Genomic DNA, 20,995 nt, shown 5'->3' on the forward strand with positions numbered 1-20,995 from the left:
AGATACAGTTTCTACGCACTAGCACACCACTCTGAAAGTAGCACTTAACCCTAACCTCACAATAAGAGAGGAAGAAATGACTGAAATGTCAATAAAGTCCTAGTAAAGTATCGCTGTACAAGTTCCACCAGCAGTCTCCTGCACTTTTTAAATGTAGCTGAGCATCCAATCACACATACGGTCCAACTAATGTTAATAACGCATCACTAACAACCAAATCCTAAAACTCCAGATGTAAACATAAAGTATGTGAACACAAATGTCATTCTGATTACTCTGTAATCTGCCAAATGACCTCATCTGCATTAAAACTGAGTACTTCACCAAAAACAACTTACAAATTTCCCTTAACTTGCATCATATTGTGAAATCCCCCACTTCAAAAGCTGTACAACTCTGAAACTCTGGATAGTCCATCATCTCTGCTGAAACTATTACTATCAACAAAACCAGGGAAGTACAAAGCAACAGAGAGACAGATTAAAGAGCAGGGATGTTCTTCAGATGTTAAAATCTATCAGATTTTGTTTAGATCAGATTTTTCTAAGGAGCTAAAAGATGTCATGGTATATTAAATTTGTAAAAGCTGCAAAAGTTAAAATCAAGAAGAAAGTGTTTACACAACCAGAACAATTGGTTAGTATGTATTCACCTTTAAAACACACACACAGAGCATACAGAAAACCCCTCCTGGAACTAAGTGAACACTACCTCAACGCCTCCATCACCATGAAAAAGACAGGATGATTTCTGTTTTCTAGTATTTCTACAGGTATATATTGTTTTAGGTAACTTCCTTGTTCTTTCCAATGTGAGCGTGACCATTCTAAAAAGCACACACCCACAAAAACAAATATGGACAATCGCACAGTGTGTAGTGACACAAATCTCTTCCGCAAATCGGTGATCATGTGATGGAGATACCCATCTGCTTTGTCACCACTGGAATGAAAACCAATGTGACACTGGCATTTAACGCAGCAGTTCCTGTAATGGTTTTAGACTTTCCCATCAGACACCATGCATTTTTGGGGGACATCACCAACCAACACATGTCAGTAAAGTGTGAACAAATAACTTGATAACTGATTTTTACTCCTACACCCTGTGTCCCCTTGTGGAAAATTATATTTCCACTCAATTAGGCTAGGTAGCCATCCAGGATGTATAACTGCTTTGCGAGAACCTGCATAACAGGAAGTATTAGCAGTCTGCTACAGCTAGAAGCTTGTGATTAATGTTGTGGCTCAAGCCTCACTAACAGTGCACCTCCACTGCACACAGCAGTTGCCGTTTACAATACAGTAATAGATAGCAGATCATGACAAAACACAACATTAGAAAATGAAAGCCTGCAACTGACAGTGCACCAACATAAACAGAGGAAGTGTAACGCCTATTAAAAACCACACACCTACACCTACCCACACATGAGGTGTTTTGAAAGCTAACCTAAAACCTGCTGGTGCACATTTTAGGCTGTCTGCTGTTAGCAGTCCAAGTAGTCTGAGAACAGGACTGGTGGCCGCCCTAACTCCAAGGTCAACAATAACTCTTTATTCTCTATCAACAGCAAATACAAACACTGAGCTTTTGTACATGTACAGATCAACCTCTTTTGCGATATGTTGCACAATCAGTGTGTATAATATTTCAAGTGCCCACAGGGTAAAAAAATATATGGATATAATATAGTTATAGATATCAAACTGTATTTGCATGCAGCCTCTAAATACAGTAAATAAACACAATTTTCTGCATTTTGCACCTAAAACCAACTGAAGTTCAGTCATGCAGCTGTGCTGAGAGGCACAGATTTTAAGCTATGATTTGGTCTTATTTTTTTACAAAAACATAGGTCGTGATGCATTCAGGTTCAATGTCAGACTTTTCTGCCTGATTTTTTTGACATATATAAAAGCACCTATATCTCAATAAATAATTAAGCAATGCTTTTTGCAAAATAGCTTTACTTCAATTAGCTGTTACTAGAAAATGCATTGTATTTTCTCATTTGAAGCACAAAGTACTACTCACATTTCCAGAGGCTTTACTGTTGTGCTCACAATTTTTATATTGTGGTTCTACTTCTCACAGGCGGATAGGAGCCGGTCAAATCAGGCTCTGAGGCAAAGGCGCACATAGGAGAGGGAATAAAAGAGCAGAGGCAGAGTTAAAAGAGCATCACAAAGAGAATTGCAAAAGAAGATCAGAGGAGAAGAAAAAAGGTGCAGGGAAACACAAGCAGAGGCGAAAACGAGGTAAAGACCAGAAGACCAAGAGAAAAAAAAACGAAAGGCAGTAAAGGCAGAGGTTGCCCTTGAATCCATAGCTGCATCAGCTCAATGCCCTAGCCTACTTTAGCTGCTCCTCCCAGACTAGCCCTGTCAGTGATAAATTAATAAGCACATGTCTTTGGGGGACATCTGCTTTTTTCCAGGCCCTGTTATCTCTAACCCTGTACAAACATGCAAAGCCTTTCCTTCATTTATTTTGGAGGAATAATTGTGCCTTTTAAAATCAATTTTACATACTTTTCCAAGTAAATTGATAAACAGGAGAAAGGAACAAGACAGCTTCAACTGACTTGTCATCTTCAATTTTCTGGATTTTATTTGAAGCCTGAGAATCTGACAGATAGAGCTAACTCAATGTGCCCAAGACAAGTCCAGCTATGCAGCACTGTAACAATAAGGACTGGCATAAATCAGTCAGTCAGATTCACCATCTAACTGTTAAAATTACTCATTTTCTGCTCATATCCAATGATCGTGAATACATTTTAATAATGAACAGTCAGTCAGACAAAGACAAGCATTCACCCAACAATCCAATCCAAACTCATGTTTGCACCTTGAATTGCTTCCTATCACACACTAAATGCTTCAACGCTCTATTCATTCAACATCACACTTCAAATACAGTACTAGTAATCCAACTTGCTGTGACCAATGCCTTTTATAGCACACAACTATACAATAAAGCTGACCGCTGAAGAGACCTGCTTAACATCATTTTGTTAATGAAAAAAGTTTCCCTGAATTGGTGACCTCAAGCCTGATGCCCCACTCTTTGATCCATGCAAGTTTTACAGGAAGGCTATACAAGGAAACCAGCAGAATAAGGTCCTTTATTTGCTTTCCTGATAGGCTGTGACACGAAGAAAAAAAGCCCAGAACGCCTACAGTGAAAACACAAGTGCAGCTCTGTGTTGGCAACTGTGGGAGTGGAAGGAAAGCAGCATTTTGTTTGGTACATTTGCATTAAGTTTGCTTGGTTGCCATCTGGGTGAACAGTCGAAAGCAAAGCTCGAGATGCAAAATCCCTCTCAGAAAATGTAGCTCTCTAGGCAAAGCAACCAATGCCCTCAACAATGCCGATACACAAAACAGTGAAACGTGACATGAAGGGAATTTTAAGCACTCTTTATCAATATTTAGTGGAGCTGTGCTACCATGATAGTCTCTATAGAGTAAGTGTAGAGTGTAGATTATTAATCAGATTACACTGACTGCTCTATGATAAACAGTCAAGTGTACATTTTTTTCTTAGCTCATACTGATCTGTTCATTTATGAAAAATAAGAAAATAAACATTAAGGTCTGGGTTTCATTCAATACTTTTCCCCCACCCTCATGCTGTAATGGAAATGTGGTTGTACACTCAGGCGTAGTTCACACTGAATGTGTTGGGTGCATAATCTGTGCATAAATTAGGTGTAGAGGGAAATAAATAAATTCCAAATTCAAGTTCTTCCCCAACCATAAGAATTATGAATTTATTTAAAGAGCTAGAGGAGGCCACTTAACACCAAAAAAATCGGTCTTTCTAATCTCCTTAAAATTTAACCACTACAGCAGTTTTTCTAATAAATATGAGCCATAGGAGCCTTCATTTTATGACATAATACTTAAATTACTAACAACTAAGACAGTTTGTGTTATACATGATTAGGCCCAGCTTCCTCTAAGACACTGATGTTGAGCTTTATTGATTTCGTATTATGTGCATCGCCTCTAATACTGATGGAAGTTTCCAAACCATTGCACTCCAAGACAGAAGTCAGTGTTGCGTTTTTCCTACATCCCTCTTCATCTGTTGTCTTTATATTCCATGCATGCTTGTCAGCTCTGTGAAAGCAGTGACAGAGCAATGAGGAAGTGAGGCTTCTCTGAATCAATGAGGAAATCCCAACCCTGTTGTTGAATATTGTCGAATGCACAGTCTGTGCTCTACTGCAGGAGACCCAAATAACAGAGAACTTTACACAGGATGGTAGCATAAGTCCTGTCATTCCCATCTGTCTGTGTGTCTGCCTGTGTGTAAACAACAGATCAAAACAGCAGCTGTGACAGCAACCAGACAGAAGAACATGCAAACAATGACCAAGCAAAGTGACTATGCAGTTATTGTCTCACACAGAATACAGGAAATTATGCGTTATTAAAGCTTTGTTTGCTTTCCTTTGCTCACAATTGCCCTTTTTATTAATTGTAAGCAATACAAATGAGTCTTGTGATTTCTCAAAGCCCGGTGAAACACATGAGCTTCATATTGCAATTGGTGCAATTGGCTGGGAGTTCAATGCTTATTGTCCAAAGCGTAATATATCTACATGTTGATTTTTTCCCATGTAACAGAGACACATACTGTAGGAGGAGGGGATGGGTAGGTTGTACTGTGCTAGTATTGTAAGACAGCAAAGAGATGAGCGACCTGGCCTAAATGGCTTCCGTGTGTTGATGACTGGTTCTGATGTCACAGACGGGATTTTATAGCTTTACTCTCTACCTCAGGCCAAACAACGACTGCTAAGGTAAAGCCAGGTGAGCTACTCTCAAGGTCAAGGTCTAATGAATACATTAGCTCATGGATTCACAAAGCATCAGCCTACCAAACACCTTGTAAGTACATTTAAATGTGCGTTTGGGGTTTTCCAATTTAAAAACACTAAGTTAGAGTTCCAGTGAAAATGGTGGCAAAGGTTATAGAAATATAACCGATCACAGTTAGTCAAGCTGCATTTCCAGTCATATGACTTTCATCACTGCGCAATCTCTCTGGTGGCCTGACACATTTAGCAGATGCTGAGGTCTGCCCTTAAACCTACTGAGAACAAGCTCTCACCGTCGGATTCCTTCAGCCCAATCAGCTGCTCAGTGCAGGATTTCTCCAGCTCTGTCCTTTAAAATTCAAATTCAATTTCAAATAAAATCTACAATGGCATTAAGAACCCATCCCACCAAATACCTGAATACTGAAGGTCTTATCAACAAGCCACTTAAATAAGCATTTCATTTGAGCAATGTAGGTATGTAGTTCTGGAATGACCACACCTGCTGTTGGCGAATGGAACGTGACCAAAAAAAACAAAACATAAAACAGTGCTTTTTCCTGGCATGGGTTAATTAAATGAACCAAACATAGAGAAACTTCTTTTTGCTTTGCTAAAATTATAAGATCTACAAAATCCTCAAAAATAAACAACAGATTTTTCACATTTCTCCACATCTCAACCTGATATCTATAAATTGCCTGTCTGGTGTGACCAACCCCCAAATGTGTTGTAAACATCTACAAGAGGAGGTGGAGGAAGATCTATTTAATCTATTCTCTGTAAAATTTTAGTGGTAGTCCATGTCCACGATCTGAAAGTAAAATGACCTTTTCTCTAATATTTGGAGGTATGAAGATAACGACACATGAATAAAACTTATTTTCTTGCAAAAAGCCTTTGTTATTTCTGCCGCCTGATCCATCTGCATTACATAATCTTTGGACCGAGTCAGTACCACACTGCATCAAACTGCCTTCAGCCAGTTTGGGCTTAATATATAAAAGAAGACAGGGAGTTCTCTAAGCCTCACCCTCTTTAAGCACATTGCATTTATGTTTTAGAAATTAAACTATGGTTGTGACATATTTTCCATACAGGTGTTAACATGAGAAGAGCGGATTAAATCTGGTGAATTTCTGGCTGTGGCTTCAGAGAGATTTGGACCCCATTTGGTTTGGCTTGGCCCCCATCCACAGGGTCTAAAACAACCACTCCATGACCTGGCAATAACAGTCCCACACTGCAGGCAGCTGTGTGATTATGACACACTGTGGCTGCTGTGTGTGTGAGCGTGTTTTCCTTCCATATAAAAACTATGGGTCATCTTACTTACACGCCTTATCTCACACTGCAGTAGGCCAGAGATTTCTGACACTGTTGGTATGTGCATACGTGAGATTTATCACTTAAAACGCAGCAAGTGCAGCAGTCTGGTACAATAAATGAGGATGAATGTTAATAATTTCATCTCTTAATGACACTGAAGTTAAACTATTTTTCATTACATTATTTTGATTCAATGATCCAAAAGAGGCAGCCAATGGTGATGATTCCACCAAATGTTGTTGTGATGCCACTGTCCATCCGAAGCTTTGCTTTAAAGTAGCTTATAATACTGAAAACAATTACCATAGAATTATTAGAATCTATACATTTAGCCACATCGATATCAATCCGAGGTGTGTTACAACAGTTCAACCACTGTTCTTTAACATGTCTCCAACATCAGCAACACTTCCACACAGCTAACCTTTACTCCAGTCTGTCTACAGACAGTATCTGCTGCCTCTTACACAACAACCTGCCAGGTTACTCAGCTACAACACTGCAGACCCTCAGATAAGATCATAGATGATGGGCTTTCTGTAAAGTGGCAGCAGATTAAACTAAACCTGTTTGTGTTCCGTTTCCCAAATACTGAAAGAGGGAACCTGAAACCAATACAAAAAACCCCAACAAGAAATAACAATAAATGTTTTTCCTGTTAACTGCGGCAACAATTGTCACACGTTACATTTTTTTTTTGTACAGCGGTACATATACTGTAATACCCTCAAGGACTCAACACCCACATTGGGTTGATTTACACCAAAATTGGCAGCTGATACAGCCTGATACAACATACATGCAATAACTTACATGTGCAATAATCCATCTGTACCATCTATGCAGGTGTGCAATGTTTGTACATAATCCCTCTTATCTTTATCTTTTACTTTTACTGTACTATGTTCTATTCTATTCTATTTAACTCTTGCTCTGACTGTCGATGTTGTATTGCTGCTGTTACCCGAATTTCCCTGAGGGACCTTCCCAAAGGGATTAATAAAGTATATTCTATTCTATTCTAGCTATATGCTGGTTTTTGTGTATGGAGACTGTGGACTTAGATAAGATAATCCTTTATTAGTTAAATTCTCGCATTTTATCTTTATTTTGTCTCAAGTACAATTCTACCTATTTTTCAAATGTGCTATAAAAATAAAAATCGAATTAAAGGTAGATTTATAATATTAGTTAAGTATGTAATGGATATCTGACATAACATAAACAAAAACAATGACTTAAAAATATAAAAATCAATTGTTTTGCCTATTGAATTATCAAAATAATTAATTCACATAAATCGCTGCACAGCTACAACTACCTTTTATCGTTTTAGACCCAATTTACACATTAACAAACGTTTATTACTAATGACAGGGTACACGCAGTAACAATGACATGGTGTATCATACATACTGTGCACCATATGGAGGGACAAATCCGTCCTAATTCAGAGCGATGGCTGAATGCGATTATGCAATCTGCCAGATTCCACAGCCCAGAAAAAATCTCAGTGTAAGTATTACCGATGAACCGACACCATTAAATCAAATAATACACGTACAAATCAATGACTGAGCATCAGCACTTGTATACATACCACCTAATGTCAAATACCGTGCCACAAAACACCAGAACATTCCAGCACAGACAGTTAACGTAGAGCCGAGAAGGAAGCATTTGATCAAACTTTCTAGAAACCAGCAGAACAGAAAACGAAAGTACAGTTCAGGAGAAGCAGAACTCCAAAGAGACCAAACACGGGATCCAAAGTGCTGCTGCTGCTGCTGCTGCACACAATACCCGTCAGAACCAGGTGGTTCTGAGCTGCCCATCGCACCTCACGCATTATTTATGCAGAAGCAACAAGACACACAAAACTAATAACTACAACATTCCATGTCTACGAAACTGAAAACAAGTTGGCCAAAAGAAAAACCATCAAACATTTAATTATTCATGCTATTTTTTTTCTTTTTCTGTCTTCCGAGTTAGCTTGCTGTGTGCTCCTCCGCAGGAGAATCACAGATGTGATGGAACTACCTCCGTTGCTAGCTGTTAGCCGCTAGCCCAACAGAGAAATGAAGTCGGTAACGGTTTAAAACTAACTGTACACTCGAACGTTTGCGTCTAAATAAAAAGTCACAAGCACTGCACGCATTTTTATAAGCACCATTATAATACAATAAAACAATAAACAGATAAACAGAAAAGCGTCAGACAGTGTTAGCTTAGCAGGCTAGCATTAGTTAGCATCTAAGATGCTGTGAGGAACCAGAGATAGCGATGTTAGCAAAAAAGGAAGCTAATCAGTCGCTCCGGGGGTACCTTACCAGGTCAAAACAAACTGCAACGCGGAGCGAGATGCATTAATTTCTGCTTTGGCTTCTGTGGTCGACGTCCGGAGAGACGACAACTTCGACAGGATCAGAGTAGATGTTGTAGATATATCGTCGGGTTCATTGCAAAGACACTCGAAATTAATGTGGTTCCTGTTTTTTTTTCTCGGTTGGACTGGCTCGGATGCCCGTTTGCAGGTCGTTGCTTAGTGAGACTCGCACACATACACACCCTCAAGGGACGAACCTGCCAAATACTGACCCCGCCTCCCTCACTGTGAGCACAGCAGGAGACAGCTGCGAAATATTGACCCCGCCTTGCAGACAGCAGCATTGGTTGATTTATTCTATTGACTAATACTGTTGTTGATAGATTAGCAAATTCAGTCTTTATACTACAAATTTTAATAACTTGCATTATTATTTTTATTTTTACATGTACCTGACCAACGTGATTAAAACTTAATAGACATTTTTTTAAACACCATGAATGTACATGCTCCTCCTACACAGTTAAAAATATACATATATGTTTATGCATGATATATATTTAATCCACTTTTGTTTTAGAAATATTTTTCACTTGTTTGTAGACCTATATAACACCAGTGTGTTTACTGTCAGCAGCAGACACAGCAGTGAAAAAACACACTGATGGTCATTCTGCTTAGTGAGAGATCAATGCTTTTGCTCAGTGGTTCACTAATAAATACACTTTTTATGTACAACTAAGTCAAAATGGCTGCTGTAGAGCAGATTGTTACTGTGTTGTTAAGCAGTAAATACATTAAGTGATCTTTACAGACGTGCACTTTATTTTTTAAATCCACTTGATTGACTAAGGTGACTTGACTAACATGAGTAAAGTGTGTTGTTTTGTATATGTATTTGTGTAATGAGTAGGCATGGAGACCTTTATTTTTTAACCCCTAAGTAAGATAAGTAAGACACTGTTCTTGGCATTAAGCTAAAAGTCCACTGGTGTAATGCCGCCACCTGGTGGATTGCCTGCTACACAGCAGTTTTCAGTTTGAGAAAAGCTCCACACCTTTATATCTTTGCTGTTCCCATTGACAATGATTAACTCAATGAATCCAATACAAATACTCTATAGACACTTTATTGCTGTGTTTATTGTTTTTACACTTATTGGAATGTGTAACTGTGTGTGTCTGGTGGGCCAGTACAAACACACACGCCCTCCACAAATCTGCTGCCAAACCCAGATTTAAATAGCAAAAAAAAAAAACAAACAAACTATAATGCAGTAATACAATAAACATGACACTATAAAGTCTTATGTTGAATTCATTCTCACTAGCATACAGGCTATACTGGTCCATTTACAAAATGCCTCTTTATATATATTTATATACCTATATATAAGATATAAAACAAGAGTAATGCACATTCTTCAAAAGGTAAAGAAAATGTGGTGCTGTTGTATATGTTGCACGTGCGGATTCTGTCTGGTGGCAACAAAACAACAAAATAATAACATGAATGCGTGTTGTTCAGGAAATCTGCTGGAGGAGAGAGCAGAGCATCATCACACATTTCGGACTGTAGGAGGCAGTGTGATCATCAGCTTGTGATACATGTTTGAGTGTTGTTCTGGATGTGGGCAGTTAATTACGATGAAACAGGATGATAACACATAGCTAGTTCCAAAGGATAAGTCTGATAATATTCAATGTTTAGTCCACATATTACATGATCAAAACACTAACACGAATTAAGCAAAGCCTGGCAGTTCACTGTCCTCTGTGCTAGTAAACACAGAAACATGTGGTTCTGATGTATTATGATCAGATAAAGGTGATATCTCTGTGTATGATGTGTGGCCTTTATTTGACTGAAAAAAAGATGACGTGTCAGTTTGCGTCTCTCGTATCTGATCAGACAGACCTACTGTACGTGGCGTCTTTTTGGTTTTCTGTAACATAACGAAATCCCCGACATGCTCATCACTTTGCTATGTTAACGAGGTAGCTAGCCAGCTACAGTTTTATACATGTATATAAATAATATCTGGATTTTTTTTTAATTCTATAAAACCAGTACTGGCCCCAAAAGTCCCACAGCTATTGAACTCCGTTTCATTACCATACACGTGGCCACTGTATGAATCTGCAGCAGACAATAGACAATTTATTTTTTGTCTGTGTGATATGTTAGAAAATATCTTAATAGGAATGTTTTTTTTTCTCCTGATCTGGTTTACATGTACATGTGGCTGATATTAATGTGTTTACTGTCACAAACAAGTAAAGGGAGTGAGATGTTGGATGATTTTGGTTCTGTCTGGGTTAATATTAATAAAAAATAGAGCTCATCGTCAGCCTTATCCTCTAAAACTACAAAAGGTATTGATCCTAATACATTAATCTATCAGAGAAAGTCCTTTGTAAACTGAAGATAGCGTCGCCTCTTTGTGTTCTTAATAATTATGTTGTTTTTTTATTGATAAACAGACGTGTGCGGATGCAGCAATGGCACGAATGATCTATCTGAACTGTTTATTATCTAATGAATCTACACCCTGCAGGTTAACATGAGATCATATTTTACAAAGTAGCTCCGGCAGAGTCGTGTGTTTGACACATGGGACTAGCATGGACATGGTAAACACTCACACACAGTGGTCAATCTCCTCAATCTGTATGAACAATAGTAACGTCTGTATTAAATGTAACTGCACACTGACTGATTTTCGAAGATGTTCCTGTTTCTCCATATTCTTACACATTCTTCACACTGAAGGAACCCTAAAAGCAGAAGAGAAGTCCCTTTGAATCAACTGACCCAAACTACTGCTGTGTGAACACAGTGGCGTCCCGTCCACTATTTGACAAATGTAACTATAGTTGTAAACTGACTAGAGCGGGTGAGTGACTGTAACTAGATTGATGGCCGACTAAAACCAGCCCACCAGCTTATATACAAACTATAGATATCTCTCAATGTGCTTGACAGATCTCAGGCAGAAGAAGAAGGACAACTTCACCATAGATTACATCTTATACTTGATTAAAACAGTCCTGGTGGCGTTGTTGTTGTGTTTTTTTCTCATTATAGATCCATGTGACGGGGCAGCTGAGGTTCTAAGCTTCATACACCCTGCAGGGAAACAAAAACAAAGCTGGAGTTAATTTCTGTTCTGAATCTGTTTCCTGAAGTCAACAGAAGATGCTTCTGTAGCTGGCCCTGACCTTTGACCTTCTCACAGTCAGGGAAAGCAAGAGGAAGAGTTTGAAAACCAATCAGGAAGGCCAGAAGGACCACTAAGTGTGGGGTCAATGAGGCTGGCTCATCAATACCAACATGTACAGTATGTCACGTGTCCTGGCTCATTGTTGTGAAGCTAATATGTGTAGCATTTTTCTCTCACACTGTCTGAGACTATATACAGCATTTTTTTTCTTTTCTAGCAGCTTGTTGGATTACCTGTGTTTGTCCTTCCAGATGCGGAACCATTTGACCAGATTCTTGGTGCTCTGAAGCTTGGGATGAAGACAGTACTCCTGCCCTTTGAACCGAGACACATTCTCCATCGTCACACTGCGAGGAGAGGAGCAGAGAAAGGAAAACACAGACTTTATAAACAAGCCTGAACTGGTTTAATTACAGACTGTAGGGTTGCTGGAGCAGCATGCTCCAAACCGGCAGACACAGATCCTACTACGCCATACAGTCACCTACACTCACCTGTCAGTAAAGTCACATGACTGCTAACAGAGAACCTTATTGGAGAGAATACATAAAGAGTTGTGCAACTCTTTGAATACAAAATACTATGTGCAAAATGTGGAGAAGCACATTTTTTGTGTGAAATTCTGTGGAGCTGAATTGATAAAAACCTAACCTTATTTCTAACCTTAATTCCTAACCTTCTGACAGCCTGTCTGGGTATTCTGAATAGAGACTAGTCAGTCAGTTGTAGACTGGTTGACATGTTTTTGCCCTAGCTTTCTGCTGCTATTCTCTGATGCTGCAAATGACATTTCCACAGTTAAATGCTCTCACAATTCAAAAGATCAGCTTGCACAGCAGAGGTCAGCTTCTTGGCAATGAAGCAATATTATGGAGCTGCCACTTAAAAATGTGACATCAGAGCTCATTGAATCAATCGGTCTGTATGTAACCCTGTTGCTGAAGGCAGCCGTAGAGACACTGTGCCCGCATGTGGCATATTGAGGCCAAACCAGAGAATGTGGAGAGACAAAAAAAACACCCACAATGCCATGGGGCCTCTCCATCTACTGACCCACTCGAAGTCTAACCAAACCATGAATGCTAAAAGACTTGACTCTTAAAAAGACCCAGCTCTAGAAATAAACACAGCATTCAGTAATAATAAAGAATAGATTTAAGAGTTCCACATCCATTCCTGCCCATTCAGAAGTCACTTCATTTGGCTTTTGCAGCTGTAGTGGGATGCCTCTTTGTGCTTTGTTGTGGGAGCACAGGGCTTTATGTGTGTGTGCGTTTGATGGAGAGAACATGAAAGTGTATCCATGCATGCCAATGGACTCATATCTGCAGGGCTGCTCAGCAGGGGTGTTATTTAACATAGTTAATGTGTTTAACAATTTGGGCCACGTTTTCTTGCTTATTATCATTCACCTGTGCAGCTGATTTACTGACACTGGCTCGAAAAAGTGACTACAAAAAAAGTACAAAGAGAAAAAAAAAAATAAGGCCGAGTGAAATTAAGAGAAAATGGTAAAAACATAAAGGGACACTAGGACATTTGGGGCTCCCAGTGTGTGAGCTTGTGGTTAGGAGTGGCCGCTCAGAATGCCAAACCGAGAGCTGTAAGCCAAACGGCCAGAGAGGGGACACTGTTGCTCATTTCTCTCCTGCTCTCTTTCTTTCTTTCTTTTTCTTTCTGTGGCTTTCCGGAGCCTGCTGAGGCTCATTTTTCACTAGGCACCAATGGCTGGTGGCCCCCATCTCATGCTAATAGAAAAGCCTTGAATGATGACCGTGTCACAGGTAACACAGACACACACACACTTATATAAAAATATAACTCAGAAATGTAGCCTTAACAACATCAGGGCTACAACTAAATATATTTTGTGGATGGACCATTTAAAAAAAATATATTTCAAATGTGATTTTAAAAAAAAAATCTTATCTTTTTTATATTTTATTCTGTTTTTACATGTTAGTACTTATTTAATATATTCTCACACTCTCTCTTTACTTTGATTTTTTCTCTTTCATAAATTATTATTACGATTGACATGATTAACAGTGACCTCCTGTAACAGTAGAATAAGTACACACACTCTGCTCTCTGTGTGATATTGAATCCTGGCAGCAGGGGGCAGCAGAGTTTGTGCCTTGAACACAAAAATGAGTCCCAGGAGGGCTGACATAACATCTCCATCTGCTGTGGCTTCATGTAGCTCTGACATGAAACCTCAAATACATTTGACACAGAAATCACAGCTCCCATATTTGGCTCCATGTGAAACTCCATTTGAGATCATAAAAAAAGCATAGTGTGTAGTGAGGTAGAGAGAGTGTCTCTAAAAGCACCACAGATGTCTGTTTGGACTAGCTCTTAAGAAGAGCTAGTCTGATATAAACATACTTTGTTCTATGATAATTACAATTGAACATAACAGCTGCCTGTGTGCTTGAGATGTGATTAAATAGGTCAAAGGTCAGATGGCAACAGAGAAAGTAGGTAAAAGGGTCAAAATGAGACCTGAGGATCAAAATGCATTCACAGCAGTAATGCTCCAAGATGTAAAAGCCTGGAAAGCATTGTGATGTTTTAGGTTCTTGATTGTTTTGGAAGGTTCTGGAAAGCAGCACTTCCTTTGTCCACACCTCTGGCTGCGTTGTGTAATTAACTCATGAGCTTATTGTCACACTGTAAATCCCCCTAAGTGCTTCAAACACAGGCGACAGGGTGTTTTTATAAGGCTCAAAACAGCAGATTGATATTTTTATAGTATACTGGAGCGCAGCTGTAGTACATCTGCTGGTTGTGTGTGTGATTGGGGGATCAGAAAAAATGTGAAAACAGAAGGAGAAAAGAGAAGCAGGAAAAGGTCGAGGGATTAAAGAATGAGAAGAAGATGTTAAAAAAGGAAACAGGCAGAGACGGGAGCAGAAAAGACATTTGAAGGGCGATGGACTCAAAAGAAAACACGTCTGACTCACAATATCATCTTCTCTTGGCAGAACGGGTGTTTGGGTTTGATCTCCAGCTTCTGAACATCCTTGTATCTGATCTTCGGTCCTTTCCTGGTGCACCTGCACTTGTAGGCTGTGGGGACATTAAACACACTCATGCTGATCCTGTACTTTGTCTTATGTTCAGTGCATGTGATATAAAATTGTGGAAGTGCAGCATAATCAGCCAAGAGGCAAACACAAGAAGTTAATTCTTCGTGATTTGACAGAGAAATTATCTCACAAACTGACAATGGCCATTATCTGTTCATATATTTATATCTGGCAACTCAGAACAATGTCAGGCACATTCCAACTGAAATAAAAACTCAGCCTTTTATAGTATGATTGGCTGTATAATCCAATTAATCCGGGATGATTTAAGAACCCGTGTCTCCCACTGTCAAGCAGCTTTTTGTACAAAACTCACTGTCTTTGCAGATTTTCATTTTAGCAGCTCTGAAGCATCTATACGTTTATTAATGTCCATCTATCATCTTCTCCACGTCCTGTTTTCAAGCTGTCAACACTGAATAAACACACAGGAAATGAGTTTTCGCCGTGTTGTGTATCTGTGATGGGAGGTGATGACCTGGATAGTCCAAGGTTTCCTTCATCCATCACCTACGATCTTGTCCTGAGCGCCAGCGGCCACTAAATCTAATCACAAGCACCGGACGCAACAAACAGGAGAAGAAAAACTGGAGATTGTTCAGGGAAAGGACACAGCTACAACACTTCAGACAGCGACAGGAGGCCAAACCCCGTCTTGTTTACTTCTGTCTCTGGCATTTAGAGTGATGGTGCAGAAACATTTCAGAACATAAAAGAGACATAAAGAGCTTGGACCATATTTCCATGTTTTCACAGAATGATGTTATAAATAATATAAAAGAAGTTTTTTTTGACAGCTGCAGGTAAAAGTGAATAAAGTTAGATTGTGCCTTCACTTTTCCTGAATCTCAGAGGCACAATAATAAATCTGTTTTTTACCAGCTCACTTAAATTCTGTTCAGATCCGTGAACACCTCTCTGCATTTTGTATGCATGCAGCAGGTGGAAACAGGTTACTAACATGTCTTTACTCCTTTTTGAAGAACAGTGATTTTGCTTCTCTCTTTCTCTGTCTTTTCTCTCTCTCTCTCACACACACACACACCAAAGCAAAACCAGTCTGAACCCCCCCTACAGCCCTCCACCTATTGTTCAGATACATCTCCACAGCTTAAGTGCATTATAGTCCATTTAAAGTGAAAATGAGTAAATAAGAAGACTTTACCTTCTGCACTCAGGACGTACAAGGCCACCACTAACAAAAGGAGCACCGCTGTGCACCGATGCATGTCTTCTCAAGAACAACAGATGTCTGTTTTTAAAAAGAAGTTCCTCAAAATCCGAGCTCTCCAAACGCTCTATGAGAACAACAACACAATGCGCACAAAACAAAAACACACACACAGGTCTGTACAGGTGCAGATAGCATCCACTTGCAGTAAGTAAGTATTAGGTGGTAGAAGTGCAGTTTTTTTTTTTTTTGCTTCTTGGAGTCCCTTTGGAGCGCTGATTGTGCAACTCCGTCTGTGCGTCCTGCGCGCTCGGATGAATTGCCAATCACTCGTTTAGGTCTCTCTCTCTCTCGCTCTCTCTCGCTCTGCTGTGGAGAGGCAGGCAGGCAGCAGCTCTTTTAAAAAGCTGCCCGCTGTCCCCTTCTCATTAATATGCACGGCCAGACAGCGAATCAGACACTTGTGGCCTGCGAGGGAGAGAAGTGGAGAACATGGAAAAGGGGAGGGAGGGACAAAAAAAAAAAAAAAAATCACGAAACACACGTATTGTTCGCTAAAATGAGAGCTGGGTGACGTCTGTGCTGGATGAAGTTTTCTGCCAGTTATAACCAGGATAGGAGAATGAACCACGGAAGTTACAGAGTATTTTATGTCCCAAACACACTTCAGGAGCTGCGTTATTCTCAAAAAACACTGCGTGGTTGCCATGGTAGCCGGAAAATCTTTGCTGATCGGATGATAGTCGTTAACATCACATATGTCAATCTATGGATCCAAGGAGTTTGACTGAACATCAGTCCATTGCCTGAAGCATCAGAATCCATCTGAAGCTCTGTTATGACTACACTTATCGAAGTTAACATCAGCAGTTTAAACAATCTGCAGTGGTGCATTTATCACAAAAACATCAAAAAGATCAACTTCAAGAAAACAAAACTCAACACATTCCTATAGAATTCTGCAGTATTTACACTGTGGACACACCCGATGACTATGTTTGATGTTCTAACAGTATACTTTGTAAAAAATGTTGTGAAATATAACGTGCACCTATAGCTGGAAATATAAAAAAATACACAAAATGCACAATAAACACATAAAGAAGACTGACAGCTTTATCTTATTCTGTGACTCTTTCCAGGCTGTGTTCTTTCCCTAAATAATTTTATTAATAATTTACCCACCAGAATGATCTATTCTGATCTTCCTCCCTCTGAAAGAGGATTTAGAAAATATGTTGCATATTCAAACACTCATAAATAATAAATTGAATAAAAAATACGCACACATGTAACTGAGTAGCGTAAAGGTCATGCAAATTCCCTCAAAGTCAACACAAATAAAGCAAATCAGAAACATTTCAGGGTCCGTTTCATTGACCCTTCAACAGAATCAGAATAAGAGCATCAGATTCATTCGTTACATTATTTCTGTGACTGTGTTTGAACCTGCTCTCTGTTCTCTGCATATGAATAAATACAGCCTTTGTATTTGGGGATGCCATCAGGCTGAACCTTTGGCCTGTAAGAGATAGCCCTGAGAAGAAGGTCTGACCCCTCCCACCTGGGACGCTCTAACTCCGGGATTAAACAGCCTTCATCACCGTCCTGCATCATGAGGGATTTGTGTGTGTATGTGTGTCCACTCTGCTTTCTTGTTACGTGTGTGTGTTTGTGTTCACCTCTTTGCCCTGAACACTGATGCAATCAGCTCCTGTCATCACTCAAACCAGCGGCCATGAAATGTCTGTCTGTGTGCAACATGGTCCTCCGTGTGTGTTTGTGTGTGTGTGTGTGCATGTCCATTTTCATGGCTGTGTACCTTAAGCATGTACATCTGTCAAATGCTTTCAGATTACACTACTGCACTGCCTGATCAGTGCGCACATGAAAGCACCTTAATATGACCAAACCACACTTACTTACCAATTCACACTTGTAACAACCTCAGGATGAGATGTGCAGATATACTTTTCAGTGACAGGTGAGGACGTATGAGACCCCAGCAGGACATCAGCGCTGTGAGGATCCATCTCAAGTCTGTTTGATCACAGGATAAAAGACACCGGTGAGCTGCCTGTTCCAGTCTTGGGTTGAAGTGACGGATAATAAGTCAGACATCTGTTGTCTTCATCCATCAGATCATTTCAGCTCCACTGAATGTGAAATACTGAAACTGAAGGCAATGGTAAAAACACAGGATTTTAGCCAAAGGAAATCAGTCTATAGAAAAGAAAATTAAAATGACTTCACGTTTCTGTTGTAATCAAACAAAGATGTCGACGACTTAGAATTTTGAAGTTTCTTTTTACGCTGGCCAAGCTGAACCTCATTAAGGATGTTAGAATACCTCTGTAGTTTATTTCTTCAGACACCATCAAAAGTTTAAACAGATGCTTCACAGGCGTCTGTACTAATTTCACAAAGAATCACACATAAAATCTGAAAAGGCCCTGCAGAGGAAGTTGGTCCTGGCCTTAGCTGAGGTGGGTGGGCAGTCATGGAAGCAGGAAGCTCATGCTGTGAATCAGCCAGTCAGCAGTCAGTCACTCAAAGTGGTCATGCCCATAATTATGCAGAATGTTAAGCCTTGTACACTAACAATAGAGACCAAAACCATCTTTGTACAAGTCAGTAGTTTAAAGTTGGACCTTTTAAAATGTCTATGGGGACTGACCTGCTTTTGGAACCAGCCCCCAGAAGCCGCAGAGGGAACTGCAGTTATTGACACTTCATTCATCAGAGGTTGCTGCTTGTTGTTGCTTTAATATCCCTGAAGATTATTGTCATTTTGGCAGTAAACACATATTTCACACTTAATCAAATAACACAGCTGTTTTGTAAATGTGCCTGTCAGAATGTTTGAGCCTTGCTGCCAGCAGCTCTGGAGATTCTGTGACCCTGACAGAATCTGTCCCAAAAAGAGAAGGACTACACTACGTCTGGATACACAGGGCTGACATGCTTGCCAGATTGTAAACTCCATTTGTTTCAATGAGCTAACCTGCTCAGTGTCTAATGGCTTTTAGTGAACTTGGCAGTGGTGCAAGTGTGGACTTAATTCACAGGGGAGTTGTACAAGTTTACCCCAAAGTCAAACATGGCAGATGGTGGCTGAAGTGTGCTGGGCCTGTTTAGATTGGAATGATGTGTGGAAAAGAAAGACGAAAGATGGTGGCACAGAGAGAGAGAGAGAGAGAGAGAGTCAGAGACAGTCTCGTTTAAACACAGGCTGCAGTGTGAGCCCAAAACACACAAACTTTCTCATACTAGGTCTTTAGAATAAGATGTTTTTGAAAATTAAAGTAAAAAGATGACAAAGCAGCTCTTGTGCATGTCTGTTAATGAACATGCTGTTGGTGTCTCTGTTACTGACAGAAACTTGAAATGCTTCCTCTTCTGGAGCCCCAAAACGATCCAGCAGATTTGTTCTTATTTATGATTTTCTGACTTTCTGGAACACAGTGTTCTAAAAATGAGAATCCAACATTTATTCTGTGATTGAAAAAAAAAAAAACACGTTTTTTTTTAAAGGTGGTGTTTTCAGAAGCTGGCAACTGAAATGGTCAGTGTTTATGCAGCCATGCACCCTCTTGTGGTTAGGTGAATGAGTGACAAAAGGGTTTGTTGGAACACAAATGCAGGTCATGGGCCTAAATAGAGCATTAACCCTTGGATGTCTGGAGGAGGATTAATACAACCATCCACTCGTACTCGGTTGTGTACATCTGCATAACTTTGGTATTTTAGAAAATAGTTATTTTTTCTTTTATGTGTAACAAATTTTACAAATAACTAAATATGGGTGGACTTTTACCAATATAATATAGAAATAATAAAAGCTTAGAAACTGGTCATTAAGAAAAAAAATGTTTTGAATGGTTATCGAAGGATTGTCTGCTCCCAGGCACAACTCAGCCCCCCTGCTGGAGATTCCTCTGTGTTTTCTTGGTTGAGTCAGAATTAATGTCTGTCTTTGTCCTGTGTGTTCACAGTGACTGATCCTCATTTTCATGTATACTTATAAGACTTCCAGTATATTATTTTCTTGATTTTTGTGTCAAATTGTCCGGATCAGCTGGATGCCGCACTGTGACATTTGTATGAACACGGTCAACTGGGAGTCACACATGTGGACAGAGGCAAGTAACTGCAGGAAATAATGATAGTATTATGTATTGCAGGCATGTAGGTGCGCTGCATGTAGACACACAGTCACTCAGCAATTACTGGTAATAATGGGATGTCAAGCAGAGGCTATGTTTTTTTCTGTTTTCTTACTGCTGTAAGGATAGCCTGTGAAGCCATAAATAATCAATGAAAACAGAATATCCCTGTGTCAAATACAGGATGGTTATTCTTGGGGCATTAACACATGTGTGTGTGTGTGTGTGTGTGAGCTGCCAGCAGACAGGTATGCTGATAGGTTTGTACAGGCAGTGAGGCAGGTGTGGGAGGATAATTCCACTCAGGTGACAGAGGTGAGGCCAACTGCCCTGGGAGATGATGTAATTGCTGTTTTAACTGTCATGTTCACATCACATTATTTTCACGAGTTAAAAGCCATCAGGCTGAACAGTGACAGGAATGAAGGGTGTTGGATGTTTTTCCTTTTTCCCTCTAGGGTTCACTTTTTCTTCCTGTCAAATCTCATAAGCTGTTGAAGTCATGATACAATGTGTTGGGGGAGTTTGTTTGTTTGTTCAGGCTGAATTCACCACAAATACTGGGGATCTGTTTATGTTTACTTTGACATTCTTTGCCAGTGTGCAGACTATTATTCTCTTTGGTTCAAACACACTAGTAACTGATATACTGTCCTCATCTAAACATCTAGACTGCAGTGTCTGTGGATCTATGGGTAAAGCAGGATTTTCAGGTTGGCTCTTCTAATCTAAATTGACCTACTTGGTCCTGATGGGAAGGCCAACATCTTACATATGAGTCCAATGCCACTGGTCTATACTGGTGAATGAGAGGAGCGTCCTCTGTTAGGCTGTCTATTTCAACCAC

General features: G+C 39.7%; 2 protein-coding genes across 9 annotated transcripts in view; both read right to left on the reverse strand.

Moving 5' to 3' along the window:
• The window catches only part of fam13b (family with sequence similarity 13 member B), a 48,583-nt gene extending 39,863 nt beyond the window's left edge, over positions 1 to 8,720 (reverse strand). For 4 of the 8 annotated variants that reach the window (XM_028415393.1, XM_028415395.1, XM_028415387.1 and 1 more), the window contains exon 1: positions 8,497 to 8,719. The gene's annotated coding sequence lies outside the window, so the exon portion shown is untranslated. Of the gene's footprint in view, positions 1 to 2,037; positions 2,125 to 7,763; positions 7,848 to 8,496 lie in introns of those variants that run through there. The other 4 variants (XM_028415389.1, XM_028415390.1, XM_028415392.1 and 1 more) reach the window with 3 other exon arrangements.
• Positions 8,721 to 10,893: 2,173 nt separating this feature from the next.
• Positions 10,894 to 16,368, reverse strand: cxcl14 (chemokine (C-X-C motif) ligand 14). Its single transcript, XM_028416851.1, has 4 exons — positions 15,977 to 16,368; positions 14,686 to 14,791; positions 11,950 to 12,063; positions 10,894 to 11,622 (listed from the first exon to the last, which is right to left on the reverse strand). Exons 1-4 carry the CDS (start codon positions 16,038 to 16,040, stop codon positions 11,607 to 11,609), a joined length of 300 nt encoding a protein of 99 aa, XP_028272652.1. The 5' UTR covers positions 16,041 to 16,368; the 3' UTR covers positions 10,894 to 11,606.
• Positions 16,369 to 20,995: the final 4,627 nt, after the last annotated feature.

This window comes from Parambassis ranga, chromosome 10 (genome assembly GCF_900634625.1).
Source record: "Parambassis ranga chromosome 10, fParRan2.1, whole genome shotgun sequence".
NCBI lineage: Eukaryota > Metazoa > Chordata > Actinopteri > Ambassidae > Parambassis > Parambassis ranga.